This window comes from Ranitomeya imitator, chromosome 9, assembly GCF_032444005.1.
Source record: "Ranitomeya imitator isolate aRanImi1 chromosome 9, aRanImi1.pri, whole genome shotgun sequence".
Lineage (NCBI taxonomy): Eukaryota > Metazoa > Chordata > Amphibia > Anura > Dendrobatidae > Ranitomeya > Ranitomeya imitator.
The window spans coordinates 21,734,975-21,757,243 of NC_091290.1; the positions used below are offsets into that span (position 1 = coordinate 21,734,975).

The window sequence follows — 22,269 nt, forward strand, 5'->3', positions numbered from 1 at the left end:
AGCATAGAGATGGTACTGGAACCCAAATCTGCTGATTGTCCAATAGGGGCAGTGTATAGAGAGAAGAGGAGGGGGCCCAGGACTGAGCCCTGCGGAACCCCGATAGTAAGGGGACGAGGAGAGGAAGAGGAGCCGGCAAAATATACAGTGAAGGAGCTGTCAGAGAAGTAGGAGGAGAACCAGGAGAGGGCTGTGTCCTTGAGGCCTATAGAGCGGAGCATAGTGAGGAGGAGCTGGTGATCCATAGTGTCAAATGCGACAGAGAGATCCAGGAGAATCAGCAGAGAGCAATGACCTTTGGATTTAGCTGTTATTAGATCATTAGAGACTTTAGTGAGGGCAGTTTCAGTGGAGTGTAAAGAGCGGAAACCAGATTGTAAGGGGTCGAGAAGAGAGTATCCGAAAGATAGCGGAAAAGACGGGAGTGGACCAAGCATTCCAGGAGTTTAGAGATGAAGGAAAGGTTAGAGACAGGTCTGTAGTTAGCAGTGCAGTTCTGGTCCAGGGATGGCTTTTTAAGTAAAGGGGTTATGATGGCATGTTTAAATGAGGAGGGAAAGATACCTGAAGAAAGAGAGAGGTTAAATATTTTAGTCAGGTGAGCGGTGACCACTGGTGAGAGAGACTGCAGGAGATGTGAAGGAATGGGGTCACTGTTGCAGGTTGTAGGCCGAGCAGAAGCGAGGAGCTTGGAAGCTTCTTTTTCTGTAACAGGCTCAAAGATGTCTAGTGAGCTTGAGGTGCGGCAGGGAAGGGGATCCAGGCACTAAGGAGATTGGGCTGAGATATCCTGATGGATGTGGTTGATTTTTTTCAAGGAAATAAGTGGCCAGATCCTCACCGCTGAGGTTGGTGATGGGGGCCTGTAATTTAGGTTTCAGGAGGGAGTTTAAGGTTTCAAAAAGTTGTTTTGGGTTGTTGGATAGTGAGGTGATGAGGGTGGTGAAGTAGGATTGTTTGGCCAGATGAAGGGCAGAGTTATAGGTTTTGAGCATGAACTTATGGTGGATGAAGTCTTCTGCTAAGAGAGATTTTCTCCACTGTCGCTCTGCACACCTTGAGCAACGCCTGAAGAAAGCGTGTTTGCATAGTGTGCCAGGGCTGCCGTTGTCTGTGTCGGGTCTTTCTGTGTGTAGAAGGTGCAGCTTCCTCTAGGGCATTCTTCAGTGTATTATTGAAGTGTGACAATGCTAAGTCTGGACAGGAGAGGGAGGAGAAGGGGGCTAAATATGTGTGGAGATTGTCCATAAGCTGCTGGGTATTAACGGTACGTGTATTCCGATAAGTGTGGTAAGTGGGGGTGTCCCGGGTGAGGAGACAATTCTTGACAGAGAAGGAAAGAAGGTTGTGGTCCGAGAGCGGGAGAGGGGAGTTAGTAAAGTCGAGCAGTGAGCCGGGACGGGAGAAAACCAGGTCCAGAGTATTCCCGTCCTTACGCGTAGGAGAATTAGCAAACTGTGAGAGGCCGAATGAAGAAGTTAGAGAAAGAAGATAAGAGGCAGATTGGGAGAGGGGATCATTGATGGGGATGTTAAAGTCTCCCATGATGAGGGCGGGGATGCCACAGGATAGAAAGTGAGTAAGCCAGGTGGCAAAGTGGTCTAGAAACTGGTGGGAGGAGCCTGGAGGGCGATAAACAACTGCCACTCGCAAGGAGAAGGGCTTAAAGAGTCTGAAGGCGTGGACTTCAAAGGAAGGAAATGAAAGTGAGGGAATCGGGGGGATGACCTAGAAAGCACATTGTGATGAAAGGAGCAAACCAACACCTCCACCCTGTCTGTTCTCAGGTCTGGCGGTATGTGAAAATTTCAGCCCACCAAAAGAAGAGCGGCAGCGGCGGTGGTGTCTGAATGCTGGATCCAGGTTTCTGCAATAGCCAAAAGGTTTATGGAATTAGAGAGGAAAAACACAATAACGTGATAACACAAAACCACAAACCCAGAGAATGGTAACTCTATAGCAACTATTTTGTTAAGACTACAAGAAGAAAGGACACTATTATAGGTGTTTACTACAGGCCACCTGGACAGACTAAAGATATGGATGAACTCTTTTTACATCAGATGTCTCTGTTATCAAAAAAGTGCGAGTTAGTGATCATGGGAGATTTTAACTATCCAAATATTTGTTGGGAATCTATCTCAGGCAAAAGTAATGGGTCCCGAAAATTCTTACTTTCTTTGCTGACAACTTTATCATCTTTTTATCTTTCAAAAGGTAGAAGAGAGAACAAGATCATCTGCAATCTTGCACCCAATCCTTTCCAACAGGGAGGAAATAATTAAGGAAGTAAAGATGGCTGGGAATTTAGGAGACAGCGATCATGCTATCCTCGAACTTTGGATTTCAAGAGGAGGAAGCGAGAAACCAGACTTCAATTTGGACTTCAGAAAGGCAGATTTTAATGGATTTGGGAAAGAGGATAGGAAAGGTCCAATGGCCTGATGTTCTAAAGGACAGAAATGTCCAAGAAGGTTGGGAGATTTTGCTAAATGAAATTCTCTCTGCCCAAACAATAACAATAACTACCTGGGTGGATCAAGGAAATGCGGTAGATAGATTATGTCGCCACTTCAGCAAAGCAATTGATAAAGTATCTCATACTATCCAAGTATGTGTTTGACAATACTATGGTTACGTGGATTCATAACTGGCTCAGTGATTGTCCTCAAAAAATGGTGATAAATGTTTCCACATCTAACTGGAAGAGTGTTTCAAGTGGGGTACCACAAGGCTCTGTGCTGGCCCCAGTGTTGTTCAACATTTTTACAATACGATCTAGATAAGGGAACTGAAATTAAACAGGGAGAAATGCAAAATTCTATATCTCGGCAAGAAAAATTAAAATTACATCTATAGAATTGGAGGAATAGAACTAAGCAACAAAATGTGTGAAAATTAATTGAGTATACTAATAGATCCACAGACTGTACATGAGTCAATAGTGTGATGCAGCAGCAACAAAGGCAAACACAGTTGTAGGATTATTAAGAGAAGCACAGAGTCTAGATCATGTGAACTAATTATCCCCCCTCTATTCCTCCTTGGTCAGGCCTCATCTGGAATACTGTGTCCAGCTGTGGGCACCATATTTAAAAAAAGACATTGAAAAACTGGAGCAAGTTCAGAGAAGAGCTACCAGGATGGTGAGTGGACTGTAAAGTATGTCCTAAGAGAAACGGTTAAAGGATCAGGGAATGTTTAGCTTACAAAAAAGAAGGCTAAGTGGAGACATAATATCTCTCTACAAATAGCTGTCTACAAATATCTGAAGGGCTGTCACAGTGTAGAGGGAGTATCACTATTCTCATTTGCACATTGAAACACGAGAAACAATGTAATGAAACTGAAAGGGAGAAGATACAGATTAGATATTAGGAAAACCTTTTTGACAGTAAGGGTGATCAATGAGTGGAACAGGCTGCCACCAGAGGTGAAGAGCAGGGGGTTGGACACGATGACCCTCGAGATCCCTTCTAACTCTAACTTTCTATGATTCTTCTCATATGTTTTACTATTATTTATGAGCGAACTTAGCCATGTAAGTCAGCGTTTGACAGCGGCATTTAACTAGTTAATAGCCATGGGTGGATCGTTATTCCACCCATGGCTATTGCGGGCACATGTCAGCTGTTCATTCAAAGGAAAGATGCGGGCTCACCGCCAGAGCCCACATCAAAGGTAGGGTATCCGACATTGGCGTACCATTACGCCTGGTGTTGGAAAAGGGTTAAAGTCTTTTTTTTTACTATTGGGATTCATTAAAAATGAGAACTGTAAATGACATTGTTCCAAAGAAGTCCATATGGTTTTAAACTTATTATTTGATTAGATAAAGTATAGCTACAGTAGATAGATATTCGCTCTTCTTAAAGGTTAATGTCTAGCCCAAATAATGTTTCATATAAATGTGTTTATAAAAAAGTTATAAAACTTTAAAAAGTATACTTCAATTAGTGAGATACCTCAATTGTCAGGCAAGAAGACGTTTCCTAGGTTGGCAAGTGACTGGTGCCAGCTGTGAGGGAGGCTGGCTGATTATTGCAATAGCCAAGCCAACCCCCTTCACGCTGCCCCAAACCAACATAGAAAACTGTCTTCTGTATTGGGCAGCTGTTCAACAGCCGCAACACATGCATGAGTTTCCAGTTTGTTAGGCAATCTCTGCACCCACGCAGGGGCAGAAATACTGTGTGCAGCCGGTGCGGCTCCACCGGGGCCTGGAGGTGGAGGGGGGCCCCTGCAGTGAGGTCAATCTAGCCTGTTTATCTGGCTCCGGGAGGCCCCAGGCCATATTGCCCTCATGTGCGGCAGACAGGGATGATGGGGTGAAGGCAATGATGAGGTGGTTGGGGAGAAAGCAATGATGGGGTGGTGGAGGAGAAAGCAATGATGGGGTGGTGGAAAGGGCAATAATGGGGGTGGTGGGGAGGAGGAAATAATGGAGGTAGTGGAATAGACAATGATGGTGGTGGTGGGGAGGAGGAAATGATGGAGATGCTGGAATGAGCAATGATGGGGTGGTGGGGGAAAAGGCAATGATATTCATGGTGGAAAGGACAATTATGGGGATGTGGGGGAGGAGGAAATGATGGGGATAGTGGAATGGGCAATGAAAGGGGTGGTGGTACAGAAGGCAATGATTTTGGAAGTGGAAAGGACAATGATGGGGTGGTGGGGAAGGAGGCAATTATGGAGGTGGTGGGCGAGGAGGCAAAGATGAAGGTGGTGTGGGAGAAGGCAATGATGGGGTGATAGAGAGGGCAATGATGGGGTGGTGGGTAGAAAGCAATGATGGATGTGGTGGAAAGGACAATAATGGGGTGGTGGGGGAGAAAGCAATGATGGAGGTGGTGGAATGGGCAATGATGGGGGTGGTGGGAGGAAAAGGCAATGATGGTGGTGGGAAGGAAAATGATGGTCGTGGTGGAAAGGGCAATAATGGGGGTGGTGTGGGAGTAGGAAATGATGGAGCTGGTGGAAAGGGCAATGATAGGGTGGAGGGGGAAAAGGCAATGATGGAGGTGGTGGAATGGGCAACGATGGGGTGGTGGGGGAAAGGCGATGGAGGAAAGGACAATGATGGTTGTGGTGGAAAGGGCAATAATGGGGATGGTGGGGGAGGAGGAAATGATGGCAGTGGTGGAATGGGCAATGATGGGATGGCAGCACCGGAAAGGACAATGATGGAAAGGGCAATGATGGGGTGGTGGGGGAGGAGGAAATGGAGGTGGCAGAAAGGGCAATGATGGGGATGGAGAGGGAGAAGGCAATGATGGAGGTGGTGTAGAGGGCAATGATGGGGTGGGGGAGAGGACCATAATTGGATATGGGGGGAGGAAGACAATGAGGGGTAAGGGGGATTGGGATGAGAGGAAGGGGCTATATAATGGATTTAGGAACAGGGGGAGGTGGCGGAAGATGTTATCGCTTATTATGTCTAACACAGTCCCTTAGCATATAGTGTACTCACTTATTATGTATAGCACAGTGCCTTAGTATACAGTATATAGCTTTGTTGTCATAAAAGGATGGGGACCCAGACACATTTCTTGCACAGGAGCCCTAAGCTGTCAGTGTCCGCCCCTGCACCCGAGCATGATCTGATAACACCTTATCCCAGCACGTTCCCTCATCACTACTAATGATCAAAGTGCTATATCCAGACACACAGTGAAAAGAAGAATCAACAGCAGCCGGTTTGTTCCCAATGTGACCAGACAGACAGTCCGGAGACACAAGACAACAAATTATGTAAATAATAAGGGAAAAATGCAAAAGAGGTGATAGAGTTCTATTACATACTAGATGTTTTAACATTTCCTAACCCTGTGCTGAAAATAGAGATAAGGGCCCCATGAGAATTGAGCATTGGATTGATGAGATATAAGTAACCTCAGATACAAAATCCACCTTTATTCAAGAAGGGACTCCTAACAATTAGTGCTTTCTGGCAGCCTCTGGGGGTTGAGCTGAAGACCCCTGCATTTCATACTGTTCTGTGTTTGACAGCATCTGACAAATATACTGAGATTTTAATCACCTAGAACAGAACGTCTCTCAATACAAGTCTCCTAATTGGTTTCCGGGATATGTGTTGCTGTTTTTATTCCAGGAAGGCTGCTAATTAAACCACCTAGGTCAGAATTGGAAACGTTTGCAACTACAATTCTGTTATTTTTCATGCAATGCATCCTGTGGTCAGTAATTATGATCTGTCCTACTAAACTCACTGCTGGGAGGGCTGAATGGACATCTTGTCTTGTTTTTGCAAAGTCACAAGAAATCAGGGGTTGTCCAGGGACGAGAACAAGAAGGTCACTGTCTTCCAGATATAGCCTCTCGCCTGTTCACAGATTGCCTCTGGTATTTCAGCTCAGCACCATTCACTTCAAAAGTTGCAATACCGGACACAACCCATGGACAGGTGAGGCGCTATTTCTGCAAGTCATCAGACAAGGTTCTTTTTTTTTCTCTTTGAAAACTCCTTTATTAAAGATATCAAATGGAAACCAATCTCACATGATGTCAATACACTTTTGTAGACTTCTAAATAGTAGGTTAGCCTGTACCACTACATAACCAGATACTGCCATTAGAAAAAGCCGAGTGACAACCCCTATGTAACCTATAATGGGGTGTTCTTACAGTTCTCACCCAGCTCTTCAAGAAAAGGGTTAAATAAATGGTCCCTGTACTTTCAAACAGCTTGATCTCATTTGATAGATGTTCTGATAAATAGACAATCTGCAAATCATTTTATAAATGATGTTGTACCCCAAAAAAAAAAATAATTTCAAAGAGACTTGTATAAGGGGTCTTCATTTTTGTGTAACTTGCAGTCCACTGCCTGTTGTCAAGCATAATCTGTCTCTAACAGCAGAGAGAACAAGATGGATTGCAGGAAGTGGGAGTGGGTCTACTCCTTATCTGTCTGCAGGAAGCGGGTGGATCTTTATTCATCTACAGTAAGTGGGGGCGAGTCTTTATCTCTCTAGAATAAATGGGAGTGTTTTTCTCTCTAAAGGAAGTGAGGGTGGGCTTTTAATTAAAGTAAGCTGGGGGTCTATCTCTGCAGTAAATGGAGATGGGTCTTTTGTTGAAGGAAATGAGGGTTGGTCTTTATCTCTATACAGTAAGTGGGGGTGGATTTTTATCTCTCTACAGTAAGTGGGGGTGGGTCTATCTACAGTAAGTGGGGTGGCTTTTTATCTCTCCACAGTAAGTGGGGGTGGTTCTATCTACAGTAAGTGGGGGTGGGTTTTTATCTCTGTACAGTAAGTGGGGGTGGGTCTATCTACAGTAAGTGGGGGTGGGTCTTTATCTCTCTAAGTGGGGGTGGGTTTTTATCTCTACATAAGTGGGGGTGGGTCTTTATCTCTCTAAAGTAAGTGGGGGTGGGTTTTTATCTCTACATAAGTTGGGGTGGGTCTTTATCTCTCTACAGTAAGCGGGGGTGGGTATTTATCTCTACAGTAAGTGGGGGTGGGTATTTATCTCTACAGTAAGTGGGGGTGGGTCCTTATCTCTACATAAGTGGGGGTGGGTCTTTATCTCTCTACATAAGTTGGGGTTGGTCTTTATCTTTCTACAGTAAGTGGGGGTGAGTCTTTATCTCTCTACATAAGTGGGGGTGGGTCTTTATCTCGCTACATAAGTGTAGGTGGGTCTTTATCTCTCTACAGTAAGTGGGGGGTGGGTCTTTATCTTGCTACATAAGTGGGGGTGGGTCTTTATCTCTCTACATAAGTTGGGGTTGGTCTTTATGTTTCTACAGTAAGTGGGGGTGAGTCTTTATCTCTCTACATAAGTGGGGGTGGGTCTTTATCTCGCTACATAAGTGTAGGTGGGTCTTTATCTCTCTACAGTAAGTGGGGGGTGGGTCTTTATCTTGCTACATAAGTGGGGGTGGGTCTTTATCTCTCTACAGAAAGTGTGGGTGGGTCTTAATCCTGCTTCAGGAAACAAGAGTGGATCTTTATCTCAGCTGCAACCAGGGATATGATTTTATATCTCTACAGGAAGTGAGGATGGATTTTTGTCTCTCTGCAAGAAGTGGGGTATGTCTTTATCTCATCAGTAAGTAGAAGCGGGTTTATATGTCCACATGAAGTGGGATGTATCTTTATCTCTCTAGGAAGCATGGGTAGGTCTTTATCCCTCTACAGTAAGTGGAGGTTGGTCTTTATCTCTCTGCAAGGGAGTAGAGGTGCATTGTGGTCTCACTACAGGAAGTAGGAGAGGGTCTTTCTCGCTCTACAGGAAGTGGCGTGGGTATTTATCTCTACAGTAAGCAAGGGTAGGTCTTTATTGCCTATCTCTTTACAGTAAGTAGGTGTGCATGTTCCTTAGTACAGGAATGTAGGTGCAGATCTCTGTCTCTCTGTTCCTGCTTGACAAACTGTATACAGGCATAACAGAAAGGTGGTCTTTATTTTAAGGGCAGAGAAAACATTGGCTAACGCTAACAGCCATGCATGCTGGGACATGAGGAAAAGAAAGTTCCAGCACCTATAGTTCTGGCTGAATGCTGATTAATAGGAACCACCCATTCAAAAAGAGTAGATGTCAAGTTACAGAGCGTCAGAATCAGGACAGTTCCTGGACACATTAGACTGGTATGTACCCAAAAGCATCATGGGGGAGGATGAGGCTACAAAATTTGTGTGAAAAGCCAAAAATACTTTACAATGACAAAAGACAATGTCAATAGGATTTAGTTTTGAGCAGACGCACTTTTTTAACATTGGAACAATCTAACCCTATATCTGGCCACCTTTTGATTTTCCATTTAGCTAGAAGAAAAAGCAGCCTGTAGAAAACTGTGCAATGGGCAACATATGACTGATAGACAGAGGGTTAAGGCTGCAGGAGTATGAGTGATTTGCATGGATCAATGTGGTATAAATCTCATCAGGCTACATGTTCTTATCACTGTACATAAAACACATAATACAGTGGCTTGCCACAGTATTTACCCCGCTTGGAATCTTTTGTGTCTTGCTACCGCAAAACCTGGAATTTCACAGGTTTTTTTTGAGGGTTTGCATCAATTCATGTAAAGAACATGTCTACAGCTGTGAACATTTGTTTTTTTTTTATTGTCAAGCAAACAACAAATAGGCTAAAATAACTGTAAACTTCAGTGTGCATAACTATTCACCCCCCTAAAGACAGTACTTTGTACAGCCTCCTTTTACAGCTGCAAGTCACTTTGGATAAGTTTCTTTAAGCTTTCCACATCTGGCCACTGGGATTTTTGACCATTCCTCAAGGCAAAACTGCTCCAGCTCCTCCAAGTTAGATGGTTTCCTCTGGTGAACAGCAATCTTCAAGTCTGACCACAGATTCTTCATTGGATTAAGGTCTGGGCTGTGACTAGGCCACTCCAGAACTTGCACATGCTTCCCCTTAAACCACTCGAGTGTTGCTTTAGCAGTATGCTTTGGGTCATTGTCTTGTTGGAAGGTGAACCTCCGTCCCAGTCTCAAATTGCTCACAGACTAAAACAGGTTTTGCTCTAAAATATTCCTGTATATTTGCACTGTCCATCTTCCCCTTGACTCGGACCATTGTCCCCGTGTCTGATGCTGAAAAACATCCCCACAGCATGATGCTGCCACCACCATATGTCACTGTGGGGATGGTGTTCTTGAGATGATGAGCTGTGTTGGTTTCACATCAGACATAGCGTTTAACTTGTTGGCCAAAAAGTTCAATTTTGGTCTCATATGACCACAGCACCTTCCGCCATACATTTGGGGAGTCTTCCACATGTCTTTTGCCAAACTCAAAACAAGCCTTAAAACTTTTGTGTGCAAGTAAAGGCTTTTTTTCTGCCCACTCCTCCATAAAGGCCACCTCTTTGTAGTGTACGGCTTATTGTGGTGATATGGACAAATATACTCTAATCACTGCTTGGGAACTCTGCAGCTCCTTCATGGTTACCTTTGGTCTCTGTGCTGCCTCTCTGATTAATGCCCTCCTTGCCCGGGCTGAGGGCTTTGATGGGTGGTCATCTCTAGGCAGGTTTGTTGTGGTACCATGCTATTTCCATTTGATGATAATGGATTTGATGGTGCTCCGAGGGATCATCACAGATTGGGATATTTCTTTATAACCCAACCATGACGTGTACTTCTCAACAACTTTGTCTCTGACTTGTTTGGAGATCTCCTTGGTCTTCATGGTGTTGTTTGGAGATCTTCTTGTCTTCATGGTGCTGCTTGGAGAGCTTCTTGGTCTTCATGGTGTTGTTTGGAGATCTCCTTGGTCTTCATGGTGTTGTTTGGAGATCTCCTTGGTCTTCATGATGTTTGGAGATCTCCTTGATCTTCATGGTGTTGTTTGGAGATCTCCTTGGTCTTCATGGTGTTGTTTGGAGATCTCCTTGGTCTTCATGGTGTTTGGAGATCTCCTTGGTCTTCATGGTGTTGTTTGGAGATCTTCTTGGTCTTCATGGTGTTGTTTGGAGATCTCCTTGGTCTTCATGATGTTTGGAGATCTCCTTGGTCTTCATGGTGTTGTTTGGAGATCTCCTTGGTCTTCATGGTGTTGTTTGGAGATCTCCTTGGTCTTCATGGTGTTGTTTGGAGATCTCCTTGGCCTTCATGGTGTTTCATTAGTGGTGCCTCTTGTTAATGACGTTGCAACCTCTTTGGCCTTTCAGAAAAGGTAAAGTATGTATACTAACCGACATGTGACACTTAGATTGCACACAGGGGGACGTCCTGTCACTAAGCAGAGACTTATCAAGGGAATTGCTTGCACCAGAAATGTTTAGGGTCTTCATCGCAGAAGGGGTGAATATATATGCACATGCCAATTTTTAGCTATTTGATCAAATAAATTTAATTTATGCCTGTATTTTTCTCACTTCACTTCACCAACTTAGACTATTTAGTGCTGATGCATCACACACAAATCGGATTATAACAATATCTACACACAGGTTGTAATGTATAAAAATACGTAAAAAGCCAAATACTTTTGCAATCCACTGTATGCACAAACTTACCATACACATAGAAAACAGACGACCATCCTGTATATTGCACTAATATCCCAGCTAAAGGCATAGCGATCACTGCTCCTGCATAGGACCCTGGTAAGAGAAAGCAGAACCATAATACAGATGCCCATGAAAAGAAGCAAATTACGAGAACGCTTTATAATTGGTTAAGTATTTACCGCAAAAGGAGGTGGTCGCCAGACGACTTCTTTCTAGCGGAGGGGCCCACTTACTCCATATTCCATGGCAGGCGGGGTAGGTGACACCCTGGAATGGTTACACAAAGATGTACAGATAGCAATTTACACTATAAATATATAATGTAGTGTAATGAAATATATTTAATGATATCTTATTTTACAGTGTCACAACATAGAATGTAACATAATATAAGATTATAACATAAAAAGTAATTAAATCTAACATTACCTAATATAACATTACGTAACAAAACATAAATGATAACAAAATACAATGTAACAGCACAATAAATTATAAAACAATATTGCAATTTAGAGGGAATGTGTCATTCGGAAATAACCTATTGGTTAAATCAGGTTTAATGATTTAACTATTTGTTATTATTATTTATTTTTCATATCACAATCTGTAATAAAAATATTAAAAATCTTGCAATTTTCACAATGGCCACTTGAGCTATTCTAGATCAACTACAGGAGATCTCCTTTCTCCTTTCCTTCATTATCACAGGTAGAATTGCAATGACAAGAAACTCCTTTATACACAGCTGATGACACAGGATCCACCATGCATGGGTTTTATTTACCCACCAGTGTGGCTGTAGCAGCTGGAACCTTATTTGTTACCATATCAGAGTTGTGTTTTCTACAACCTTATCAGGTGAACGGAACTGCTATTTCATTACCATGTTATTTTGGATAAAACCTGTAGGAACGCCAGGTAGGACTTGGTTAAATCCTAGCATTGCTGGTCTTAACTAGATGTTCCTAGTTAGCTTTGACTAAGACCATGAAATGGGTTCACCTTGTGTCAGTCTGCTAAATGTTGGGTTGAGTGGAGTGCGTTGAAGCTGGTGAGTAACCAGCCAAAATGTGAGCTGTAGCTGGAAGAGAGACAAGCCAGAGTTTCTCTCTGAATGGAGACTGCACGGGTCAGCTAGGAAAGCTGAACAGTCTGTGAGTTGGAGCTGCAGAGTAACTTGTGGAAGCTGCAGCCTGTTTAGTGTGAACTGTGCATGGAAAGGAACATTTCTGTTTGGTGCTGGAAGCTGCTGGAGCTCAGGCTGAAGGTGATACCAAGACTGGTAGCACTGTACCTCTTCTGTGTATAAAATGTGTTAGGGAGAAAGAACTGTAATCTGTTATTTTCCTGTGATGATAATGAGACTGCTGAACACTCTTCTGTAAAAAATGAGTCTAAATAGCCCTTGTGGCCAGTGTGCAAACTGCAAGATTTTTACTTTTTTTCCCTTTAAATTCAGATTGTGATGTTATAAAAAAAAAGCATTGCTAAAAATGTAAAAGTATACAATTACCAGAAAAACCTGATTTATACAATAAGTCTTTTTCTGATTAAACTTTCCCTTAGATTATAATGAGCCATTTAAAAATCTACCTTCTCCCTGCGAATATGACATATTAGATATCGAGGGACGAGATAGGACAGGTTGTCTATTTTTATTATTTTTTTTAGAAAGGGGGAAAAAAACAGTGTTCCATCCATATCGCATGCATTGCAATTTGGTGCATGCAGAACTATGTGATGATTCTTAAAGCCGCTCCTTATATCTCAGCTTCATGGATACCAAAGTAGGTGACATGGGGTAATTGGGTACCTTACATTTGCATTAACCTGGTTTTTGTAGATTAGGAAGTATGGTGTCACTTTGAGTCTGTATTGACGTAAAAAACATTCAATGGCTACGCAGGGGATTTGTGGCTCAATGGAAAGTAGAGGTACGTGGCAGCATTGGACAGGATATATATATATATTTTACCAACATGGAAAAAACTTACAAATTACACACACAAAAGAAGCTAAGTATGTAATCCCCAAGCCTGCCCTGTAATTAAACATCCTGGCAAAACTAATGCAATATATTGTAGCTACTACAGGTTCCTCGGGGGCGGAGCATGACACAGAATACAGGTTCCTCAGGGGCGGAGCATGGCACAGAATACAGGTCATCAGGGTGGAGCATGACACAGAATAAAGTAACATTAAGCTAAAAATGTAATACCCAAGCCCACCCAGTAATTAAACATCCTAGCAAAACTAATACACTATATTATATCTACTACAGGTTCCTCGGGAGCAGAGCATGGCACAGAATACAGGTTCCTCAGGGGCGGAGCATGGCACAGAATACAGGTCCTCAGGGCGGAGCATGACACAGAATAAAGTAACATTAAGCTAAAAATGTAATACCCAAGCCCGCCCAGTAATTAAACATCCTGGCAAAACTAATACACTATATTATATCTACTACAGGTTCCTCGGGGGCGGAGCAAGGCACAGAATAAAGTAACATTAAGGAGAAAGTCTGTGTCAGGCTCCGCCCTGCAGTTTGCTCGTTCTGTCTGGAGTGTTCCTTTTATGAAACGTCGCACCGGCGCTGCTCTAGGGTCAGTCGCTGGGAGACAGATACTGTTATTTCATCAAAAGATATTCTACAGGGGAGTTTCCTCCCACAACTTGACAAATTAATCTGCAGTGAGTCAGGAAATCAATACCTCCACAAGCCCTTGTAGAATCCTTACGAAGATCACACACCCATAATGCACTCTGGCCGCGGACGGAATAAGCATGTTTAAAGTGGAGGTGAGCACTATGGCCGCACCGAACACCCTGGAACGTCAAGAACAAAAAAAAGAAAGGGTTAATGGGGGGCAAAACAGTCCTGCAAGATATAAAAGTGCATTTACAGATTCATTTAAAGGAAAACGGCAGTTTTTAAAAAAAAAAATGCATCCCCTCTGCGCTTCCTGGGGTCTGTATTAAGGCTCGTGCATCGGTTGCTTATTTTTCCTTGCAGATTTGCAGCACGTCAGTTCTTTCGGCATTTTTGTTGCAGATTTCACCCATATTAATAAATGGGAATAAGTGCAAAAAATGCATAAAAACATTTAACAAACACATGCATTTTATTTTGCTTTTTTTGCCTGGGTTCTACATTGTAGCTGTTTTCTCTTTTACACTTTTCTCCTCAAGCAGGTTAGATAGATCACACCCCACACACATATTTCCATCTACTTCCATGAGATTAGGTTACATGGGACAGAAAAACAAAAAAAAATCAAAACTGTAGCAATGGCAGCTGTTAAAGGGATATTCCAGTCATCCAGAGTCTCAGCTATCCACTCTGGAGGTGACAGTTGTTAGATCTGCGTGCCAAGACCCCACCAATCACCAGAACTTTACACTTCTATTCCTTCATCTCTCTTGGTCTACAGACAGAGTTCAGGAAAAGTTGGAAAGACCCTCCACCGATCCAGAGAATGGGGGTCCAAAATTTATTGTGTGCTTCCCAGTGACAGGGGCAGGATCACTAGCACTTCACTCACACGAGGGTCTTTGGGACGTCTTACTTGAAGCCTGGAAGCGTACACCCGGGTTAAGAGGCGCAATGACGCGGGGAAAGCTGCACGCATGCGCGAGATTTGCAGGGCGCTGGCGATGATGACGGCTCTTGTAATCATGTTATCACGCCCATAAGGATGTAATAACCTTCATAAAAACTGGTGTGAAAATCACTATAAAGGGCTGAACCTGTCAGGTTCCCTTTAAATGAAGGGATACAAGATGGAGCACAGGCACAGCAATGTTGTTTTGACATTGCTGTGCATAGGTTCATTGTGTTTTCTTTTTCTGATGTGTTCTAGGAGGAATCCGTGTGAAAATGATGTTTTATGCGCAGGCCTGATAGTAAAAACGGACACACTGGTGAAAAACCGAACCAAAACACTGATGAAAATGAGTCCGATCGTCTGAATGAGAACTTACTCTCCACCTAAGAGTGGGGGAAGGGATAGGACTACAACACATAATGGCACTAAGGAAAGTTGTCAGATTGTAGAAGGGAACATAGGCTACTAATAAAGAGCCTCACTGTTCAGATCCAGTTTAGAAAACCCATGGACACAACCCTATCACGGAATTCTTATGTAGCAGAGGTGAATCCTTAAAATTCGGGACCCTCATCTCTCTGCCAGAATGAAGAGTGGTTACAACGAGCGTCTTCCTTTATGGGGGACCCGTCCTTTCCTGCATTACAAAAACAAACCGTTCATGTCAATACTATATTTCGCCTGTGGTGGCGCTAGTGGGAAATTGGACTTTTGCTGCCTGGATTCAGTAGAGGGAGCAGGTGATGACTTGGGTTCCCAACAAGGGGCCCTTCTGACAAGTTGGGATTTTACAAAGTGGAGATCCCCAGTATCCATTGATATTATTGAGAATCTTTTTGGGAAATTTTCCAATATTATTTCTATTCAAACAATGACCCCTAAATCTCCTAAAATAATAAAAGAAATAGGGAGAAAAGCGGTAATATGTATTGCCATTGATTATATCATCCCGTCGCCACCTGTGCACCTCTCCGACCCATGGGGCCTAGATGAACAATTGACTGTGACATCATATCCCCAAAGCCGCTGACACATATACACAAATGACAGAATGGGATAAATATAGGGTATAGCCCAATTACCTGACTGCACCTCTGCACTCGGAGAATCACGTATCATAGAACGAGCTCTAAGACAAAGTAATGGCAGCAATGTCCATGATTACCATTCTCTTTCTATGACCAGCTCTCATATTGCTGCTGTCTATGTTCACCTTGGTACAGAATACTTTTATTGTTCAATTGGTTCCTAATACAAAATTAATCGACTTTTGTAGTAGTCTTCATTTAACAATGTCTACCATTTTGCTGCTGCAGAGCCTGTAAGTCCTTTATCTAGTTGAGTGATCCTCAAAATGTTGCAAATCCATCAAAGCTTCTCCTGGTTCTGACACCTCTCTCTGCTCGCTCACTTTCTTCTCTTAGCACTAGGGATGACATCAGGGAGGGGGTTGCAGACAATGCAGAGAGCGTAAAGCATCTATAGTCTCAGGGAGGGCAGAAAAAAACAGACTGTAAAAAAGGAGGCATGCACGTGAAAAAGAAATACAGTGGCATGTAGAAGTTTGGGCACCCTTGGAGATTTGTGTGGTCAGATAACTTTGACCAAGGTTTCATACCTTAATTAGCCTGTTTGGGTTATGGCTTGTTCACTATCATCATTAGGAAAGGCCAGGTTATGTAAATTTCCCAGCTTTATAAAAAGACATTCTCTTACCTTGTGCCAAAAAACAGCAGCCATGGGTTCTTCTAAGCAGCTGCCTAGCACTCTGAAAATGGTGGAGGCCACAAAGCAGGAGAAGGCTATAAGAAGGTAGTAAAGCGGTTTCAAGCTGCCCTTTCCTAAGTTCGAAATGCAATTAAGAAATGGGAGTTAACAGAAACAGTGGAGGTCAACATAAGGTCTGGAAGACCAATGCAAAATTTCAGTGAATGTTGCTTGCAGGATTGCTAGAGAGCTGAATCAGAACCCCCGCTTGAGTGAAAAAGAACTTCAGAAAAATTTAGCAGACTCTAGAGTTGTACATTGTTCTACTGTTCATAGACACCTGCACAAATATGGCCTTCACGGAAGATCATCAGAAGAAAACCTCTCCCGCGTCCTCACCATTAAATTAATTGTCAGAAGTATACAAAAGAATATGTAAACAAGCCTGATGCATTTTGGAAACAAGTCCTGTGGACCGATGAGGTTAAAATAGAACTCTTTGGCCACAATGATCAAAACGTATGTGGAGAAAAAAGGGCACAGAATTTCAGGAAGAGAACATCTCGCTGAACATTAAGCATGGGGGTGGATCAATCATGTTTTGGGGTTGTGCTGCAACCAATGGCACAGGGAACATTTCACGGGTAGGGGGAAGAATGGATTTGACAAAATCTTATCTCCAGCTTGCTTAACTGTTCACAATATCAGTAATTTTGACCAGGGGTGCCCAAACTTTTACATGCCACTGTACGTACTTCTCCTGATGAAGACATGGCAAAACGCACGTAGGGGCGGCAGGCTGGGGTCCTTTCACTAATTTAACTTAGTACTGTACCGCTACATGCACTTTATTATGCCATATGATCTGCAACATTAGCACCTTATTTTCATATAACTACATGCATATGGCTATGTGCTGGCACCTGTCTCCTTCACATGAGAGTAATAACCTGCATTGGGATTCTGGAGCAGTTTGTCAGCTGCAAATAGCACTTTATAGTCCTGTAAGTGCAGCGCCCCATGGTCCTGGTCGTTGCAGTAATGTCATTTCCCACTAGGGGAAGTGATGTTACGTTTGGAGGCAATAAAGGAGATCTCTTTACCAGGTACCACAAACATACAACACATTTCATACTCCAGGCCACCAGGGGGAGCTATGCTCCTATTTATTAGGGCACTCTTCACACTTAGGTAAAACTGGTGGCCTGGAGCGGAAGTTAGGCAGTTGCTGGCTGAGCTTTGCTCAGGTAATTGGTCCCTGACAGGGGTGGGAGCCTGTCAGAGGCCTAGACAGAAGGTCACGGAGCTGCGCCTGCCCCACGTGCGGCAGTTCCTAAGAAAGGACACGAAGAGAACTGTATTGTAGAGAGTGAGAAGAAGTCATAGCAAAGGAGTGGAGACCAGAAGCAGTTCTGCCCTGCACAGGCTGCCTACTTCTGAGGCGCAGGATCCGGTAGCCGGAACACAGAGGGAGCAACAGTTCTTTATGCCTTGCTCCAGAGACTGGCAGGACAGTTAATTGCAAGTTACTGATTCGCCCCATACACAGGAGGCAAGGTGGCACCCACGAGAGGCCGGGGCATGATAGAGTCCCTGTAAAAAGCCTCAGGCCACCGGTCATACGGGTTGTTCCTATCCATCTGGGGGACAGAGAGAAAGACATAACATCTATAACATCTACAACATCTGTGAGGACCTTATGAGAAGCTTAGCAGTAAGGTACTACAATACCCAGGCGCTAGAGGAAGGCTACTGATTTCCACCTGGATAAGGGGACTCTGGATTTGCCTCCAAACCGGCCGGACTCTGCCTGCCCTGTGATCTGGTGCTCTGGACTGTGGATGCTGAACCCTTCAGTAAAGGTAAAGAGACTGCAACCTTGTGTCCTCGTTCTTCACTGCGCCTCACACCGTTCACCATCTACACTGGGAAGCCCTGGGGACATACTTCACCTGTCGGAAGGTATACCATCTAGCTGCCATCACATCACCCCAGTGGACCCCTAAGCAGCGTCGGTCACCCTGACCGAATACCACAGGTGGCGTCACGAACTATCCCTTTAAAGACCTTCCCCTTTAACACGGACGGGCCACGGACCGGGTCAGCCACCGTGACATCCCCCTGAGAACCGAAGGACCCGGTACCGAGTACCCCGCTGCCCGCTGGGGCGCTCCATATACACTTCCAAGAAAAAAACTCTTTTTTAATAATTATTTCACTGTATACATATAGACTTGGAGTTTCTATCCTCCTTTTGATATCGGTAAAAGTGCTGCTGTTTGAACACCTTTATTGTGGACCCCTTATTTTCCTGCTTGGCAGTGTTATTCTGTTTGCATATTTTTACTATGTATCTTGTGAAATAAAAATTGTTTGTGTGGTTTAAAATACTCTGATTCCCCGTTTCTGCTCTAATCATCTTTCTCTGGCCTTTTTTGTTATGTCACTGTACGTGAAGGATAGAAGCTGTGCTGATATATGAGCTAATGAAGACAGAAACACCCTGAATACACTCAGAGCTCAAGTCCAACCTGTATTACTGACAGAGACACTCTGGCGAGAGAAAAATCTGAAACTTGGATGAGTCTGCAAACTGCATATCAGAGGATATGAAAATGAATGCTGGAATGGAGATAGGAGACTGAAGCTTAGTGCAACCAGAGCAACTCCTGATTCTGACGGTCTCTCTGCTGTTCTGTTCACTTTCTAAGTGTTAGAGATCGCAGCAGGGAGGGGGTTGTAGACAATGTGGTGAGGGGGTAAATAATCTATAGTCTCAGGGAGGACAGAAAAAAACAGACCGTAGGGGAAAAAAAGAAAGTACATGAAAAGGGAATAAGTGCAGGATAGAAGCTGTGCTGATGTATGAGCTAATGAAGAAAGCAACACCCTGGATACACACAAACCTCCCATCCAGCCTATATTACTGACAGAGACACTCACACAAGAGAAAAATCTGAATCTTGGGAGAGGATGAAGACTGCATATCGGAGGATGTGAAAATGAATGAAGGACTGATGATAGGAGACTGAAGCTTAGTGTAATTTAAAAGGAACCACTAACATACAGAAAAATAATTTCCTATGTCAAAGCCTTTAAGAAACGACAGTTGTCCACCAGAATGCATCATCATTTCCGGAGTAAAAAATATATTTACTACCCATTTTCTGATTATTCATCTCCATTTCTCCTATCCATCACCTTTTCCGCTTTGTGAGGTCACCAGCAGCAAGAAGTGTGGCTGAAATGGGCAAAATTAGGATTGATGTACTCTTATGACATAACTAGTCCCTTTGGCACATAATCTGAAAATTGTAATAGCATGGCTTTTACCTTCCTAGAATTACTTTACCTCGAGCTACACTTTAAAAAGCCATTGGGCCCTTTATCCTCCTGAAGGATCTTTACCCTTAAAAGGATTGAAAAGAATTACAAACACCTGCCTGCTTTCCTCCCAAAACAGCGCCACTCCTGTCTACAGGTTGTGTGTGGTATTGCAGCAAAAGCCCTATTTCACATGGTGCAATGGTCAAGTCTGTTGATGGTTCACAATCCTAATCTAAGATTAATCTGCGTGCAAAGGCAGAAGAATGCAGCCTGGACGCCATCACCGGCAGCATAGTACCTTGCACTTCAATGGATCCTGTATTTAGCTCATTCATACACATAATTGGACAGCATTGGGGTATATTATTAGAGAACTGACCCAAGAGCGTGAAAAACCTCCATCTGGGTAAATAGAAGTCAATAAGATCACACGATAATGATGTGATAATTATTGGGATGCAGATTTAGCTTTTTCTATGGCGTGATAAAGGCCCGGGGCAGCCAAAACGTTGTGATTTTTCTGCACTAATATAGCTACTAAAAGGAGGACGTCTGGTTCCTGGATTTCTCAGTGTGACAATTATTGCTATGTAATTAAAAAAATGCTTATTATTATTATTATTTTTATATATGTATTTATTTCCTATTATTATAATAACATCTTCTAATAATGATTTATTATTATTATTATTTAATATGAATATATTTATCTCCCATGATTATAATAACAGCTTCTAATTACGTATTATTTTTATTATTATTATTATTATATATGTATTTATTTGCCATTATTATATTAACCACTTCGAATAATGTATTTATTTTTATTATTATACATTTATTTCAAGCTTATTATTATTTTTATATATGTATTTATATCCTATTATAAATAACATCTTCTAACAATGATTTATTATTATTATTTAATATGAATATATTTATCTCGGATGATTATAGTAACAGCTTCTAATCACATATTATTTGTATTATTATTATTATATATGTATTTATTTACCATTGTTATAATAACCACTTCGAATAATTTTTTTTTTATTATTATACATTTATTTCCCATTATTATAATAAACATTTCTAAATGTATTTTTATTATTATATATGAATATATTTATTTACCATTATGATGATAACCATTTCTAACACTGAATTTATTATTATTATTATTATTTATGAATATTTTTTATTTCCAATTATTAAAATAACCACTCCTAATAATGTATTTCTTATGTTGGATATTTTTTTTAATTGATTTACTAAAAATATACATTACATACAAGTAGAAATATTTTCATTTCTAATTTATTTTTACTTTTTTTTTTTTTTTTTTTTTTTTAAATAATTTGATTCTTTTTTTCTTTTAGATTGTAATATTGCAGTGATTTTTATACGCATCTTTTTTTTATTAGTTCTTCTATGCGGATCATGCTGGGACTGGTCGCATTAGCATAGGTAAACTTTGTTTTAGACACTCTGGAGCTTTTGGATTTTTGCTTTACAAAGACAATTGTATAAAATGAAGACGTGTGTCGGGGAATCACAGGAATAGAAGACGTCTTCCATGGCACCGGGCCTGACGGAGCCGGAGCGTTAATATTCTATAGTAGATTCTTTTCACCTTTCAATCTAATAAAAACAAATCAGCTTTTCTTCATTACGGCCGCACATCTGAGACTCGCTCATATTGAACCCAATCCCCTGTGATTCATTAAAACGAGAAAACGTCTTTATTACTAGAGGAAGACAAAGGCCCCTGCATGGAGCATATGGAAAGTAGCTGAATGAGGACTTAGGCGGTCGTGTGCCCGGCACGGGGAGCCCCTTCTTATCCTTTAAAATGGTGTCAGACAAAGGCCCAACCTCTTCACGGTCACTGCGGCCTAAAAGGAAACCCATTGAAAGCACCATGTTCATTGATCACCCTCAGATAGGACAATAAAGACCCGAGATGCATTAAATTCAATACAACATCACATTGCTGATCCGTTCACTTCATCAGATGCTGGAAAAATTATCAACGTGTATTTTTTTTCTATTTTTTTTTCTATTTTTCTCCTTATTTTTCATTTTATCACTGTTTGCTTTTAGACTTGCATTACATTGATTTATCCATTACACGGTTTTGTATCGTTCTATTAGTACCAGTATTATATTGATAAATGCTTATTTCTGGAAATTTTAGAATGTTCTTCTATGAGACAGAAGGTATGAAAGGTTTAAATAACTGGAGTTATGGGTGGGGGGCAGAGAGATTGATTGGAGGCTTTTATGCATCGCATGCCAAAATCAGGTGTCAAATTAATAATTAATTATGATGCATAACACATAAGGCTATATTTAAAGAGCAAAGAATGGAATTCTTCAACCTTTTGCGTCCCGAGATGGAATACAGATCTCAAAGGTTAAATTTATCTTATTTTTACCCTTAAAAATGTTTAATTCTATTTCTCATCATTGCCCCCTTGCTGTAATGTATGAACTGCAAGGAATAGAGGAATGACATCTGTTCTAAGCTCATTAGTTATTTGCAAACATAGATATTACTACTTAATAAAATGAGTTAATGTTATTATAATGTTGATATAATACTGCCCCTATGGA

The 22,269-nt window shown here is 42.1% G+C and overlaps 1 protein-coding gene across 4 annotated transcripts in view; it reads right to left on the bottom strand.

Moving 5' to 3' along the window:
- SLC17A6 (solute carrier family 17 member 6) overlaps positions 1-22,269 on the bottom strand; it is a 60,648-nt gene that overhangs the window by 20,012 nt on the left and 18,367 nt on the right. For all 4 annotated transcript variants that reach the window (XR_011315343.1, XR_011315344.1, XM_069740312.1 and 1 more), the window contains 3 exons: positions 13,726-13,840; positions 11,191-11,278; positions 11,018-11,104 (listed from right to left, as the gene is read on the bottom strand). Coding sequence is in view for 2 of the 4 variants with exons in the window: in XM_069740312.1 (XP_069596413.1) it covers positions 11,018-11,104; positions 11,191-11,278; positions 13,726-13,840 (290 nt within the window). In the remaining 2 variants the exon portion in view is untranslated. The remainder of the gene's footprint in view (positions 1-11,017; positions 11,105-11,190; positions 11,279-13,725; positions 13,841-22,269) is intronic.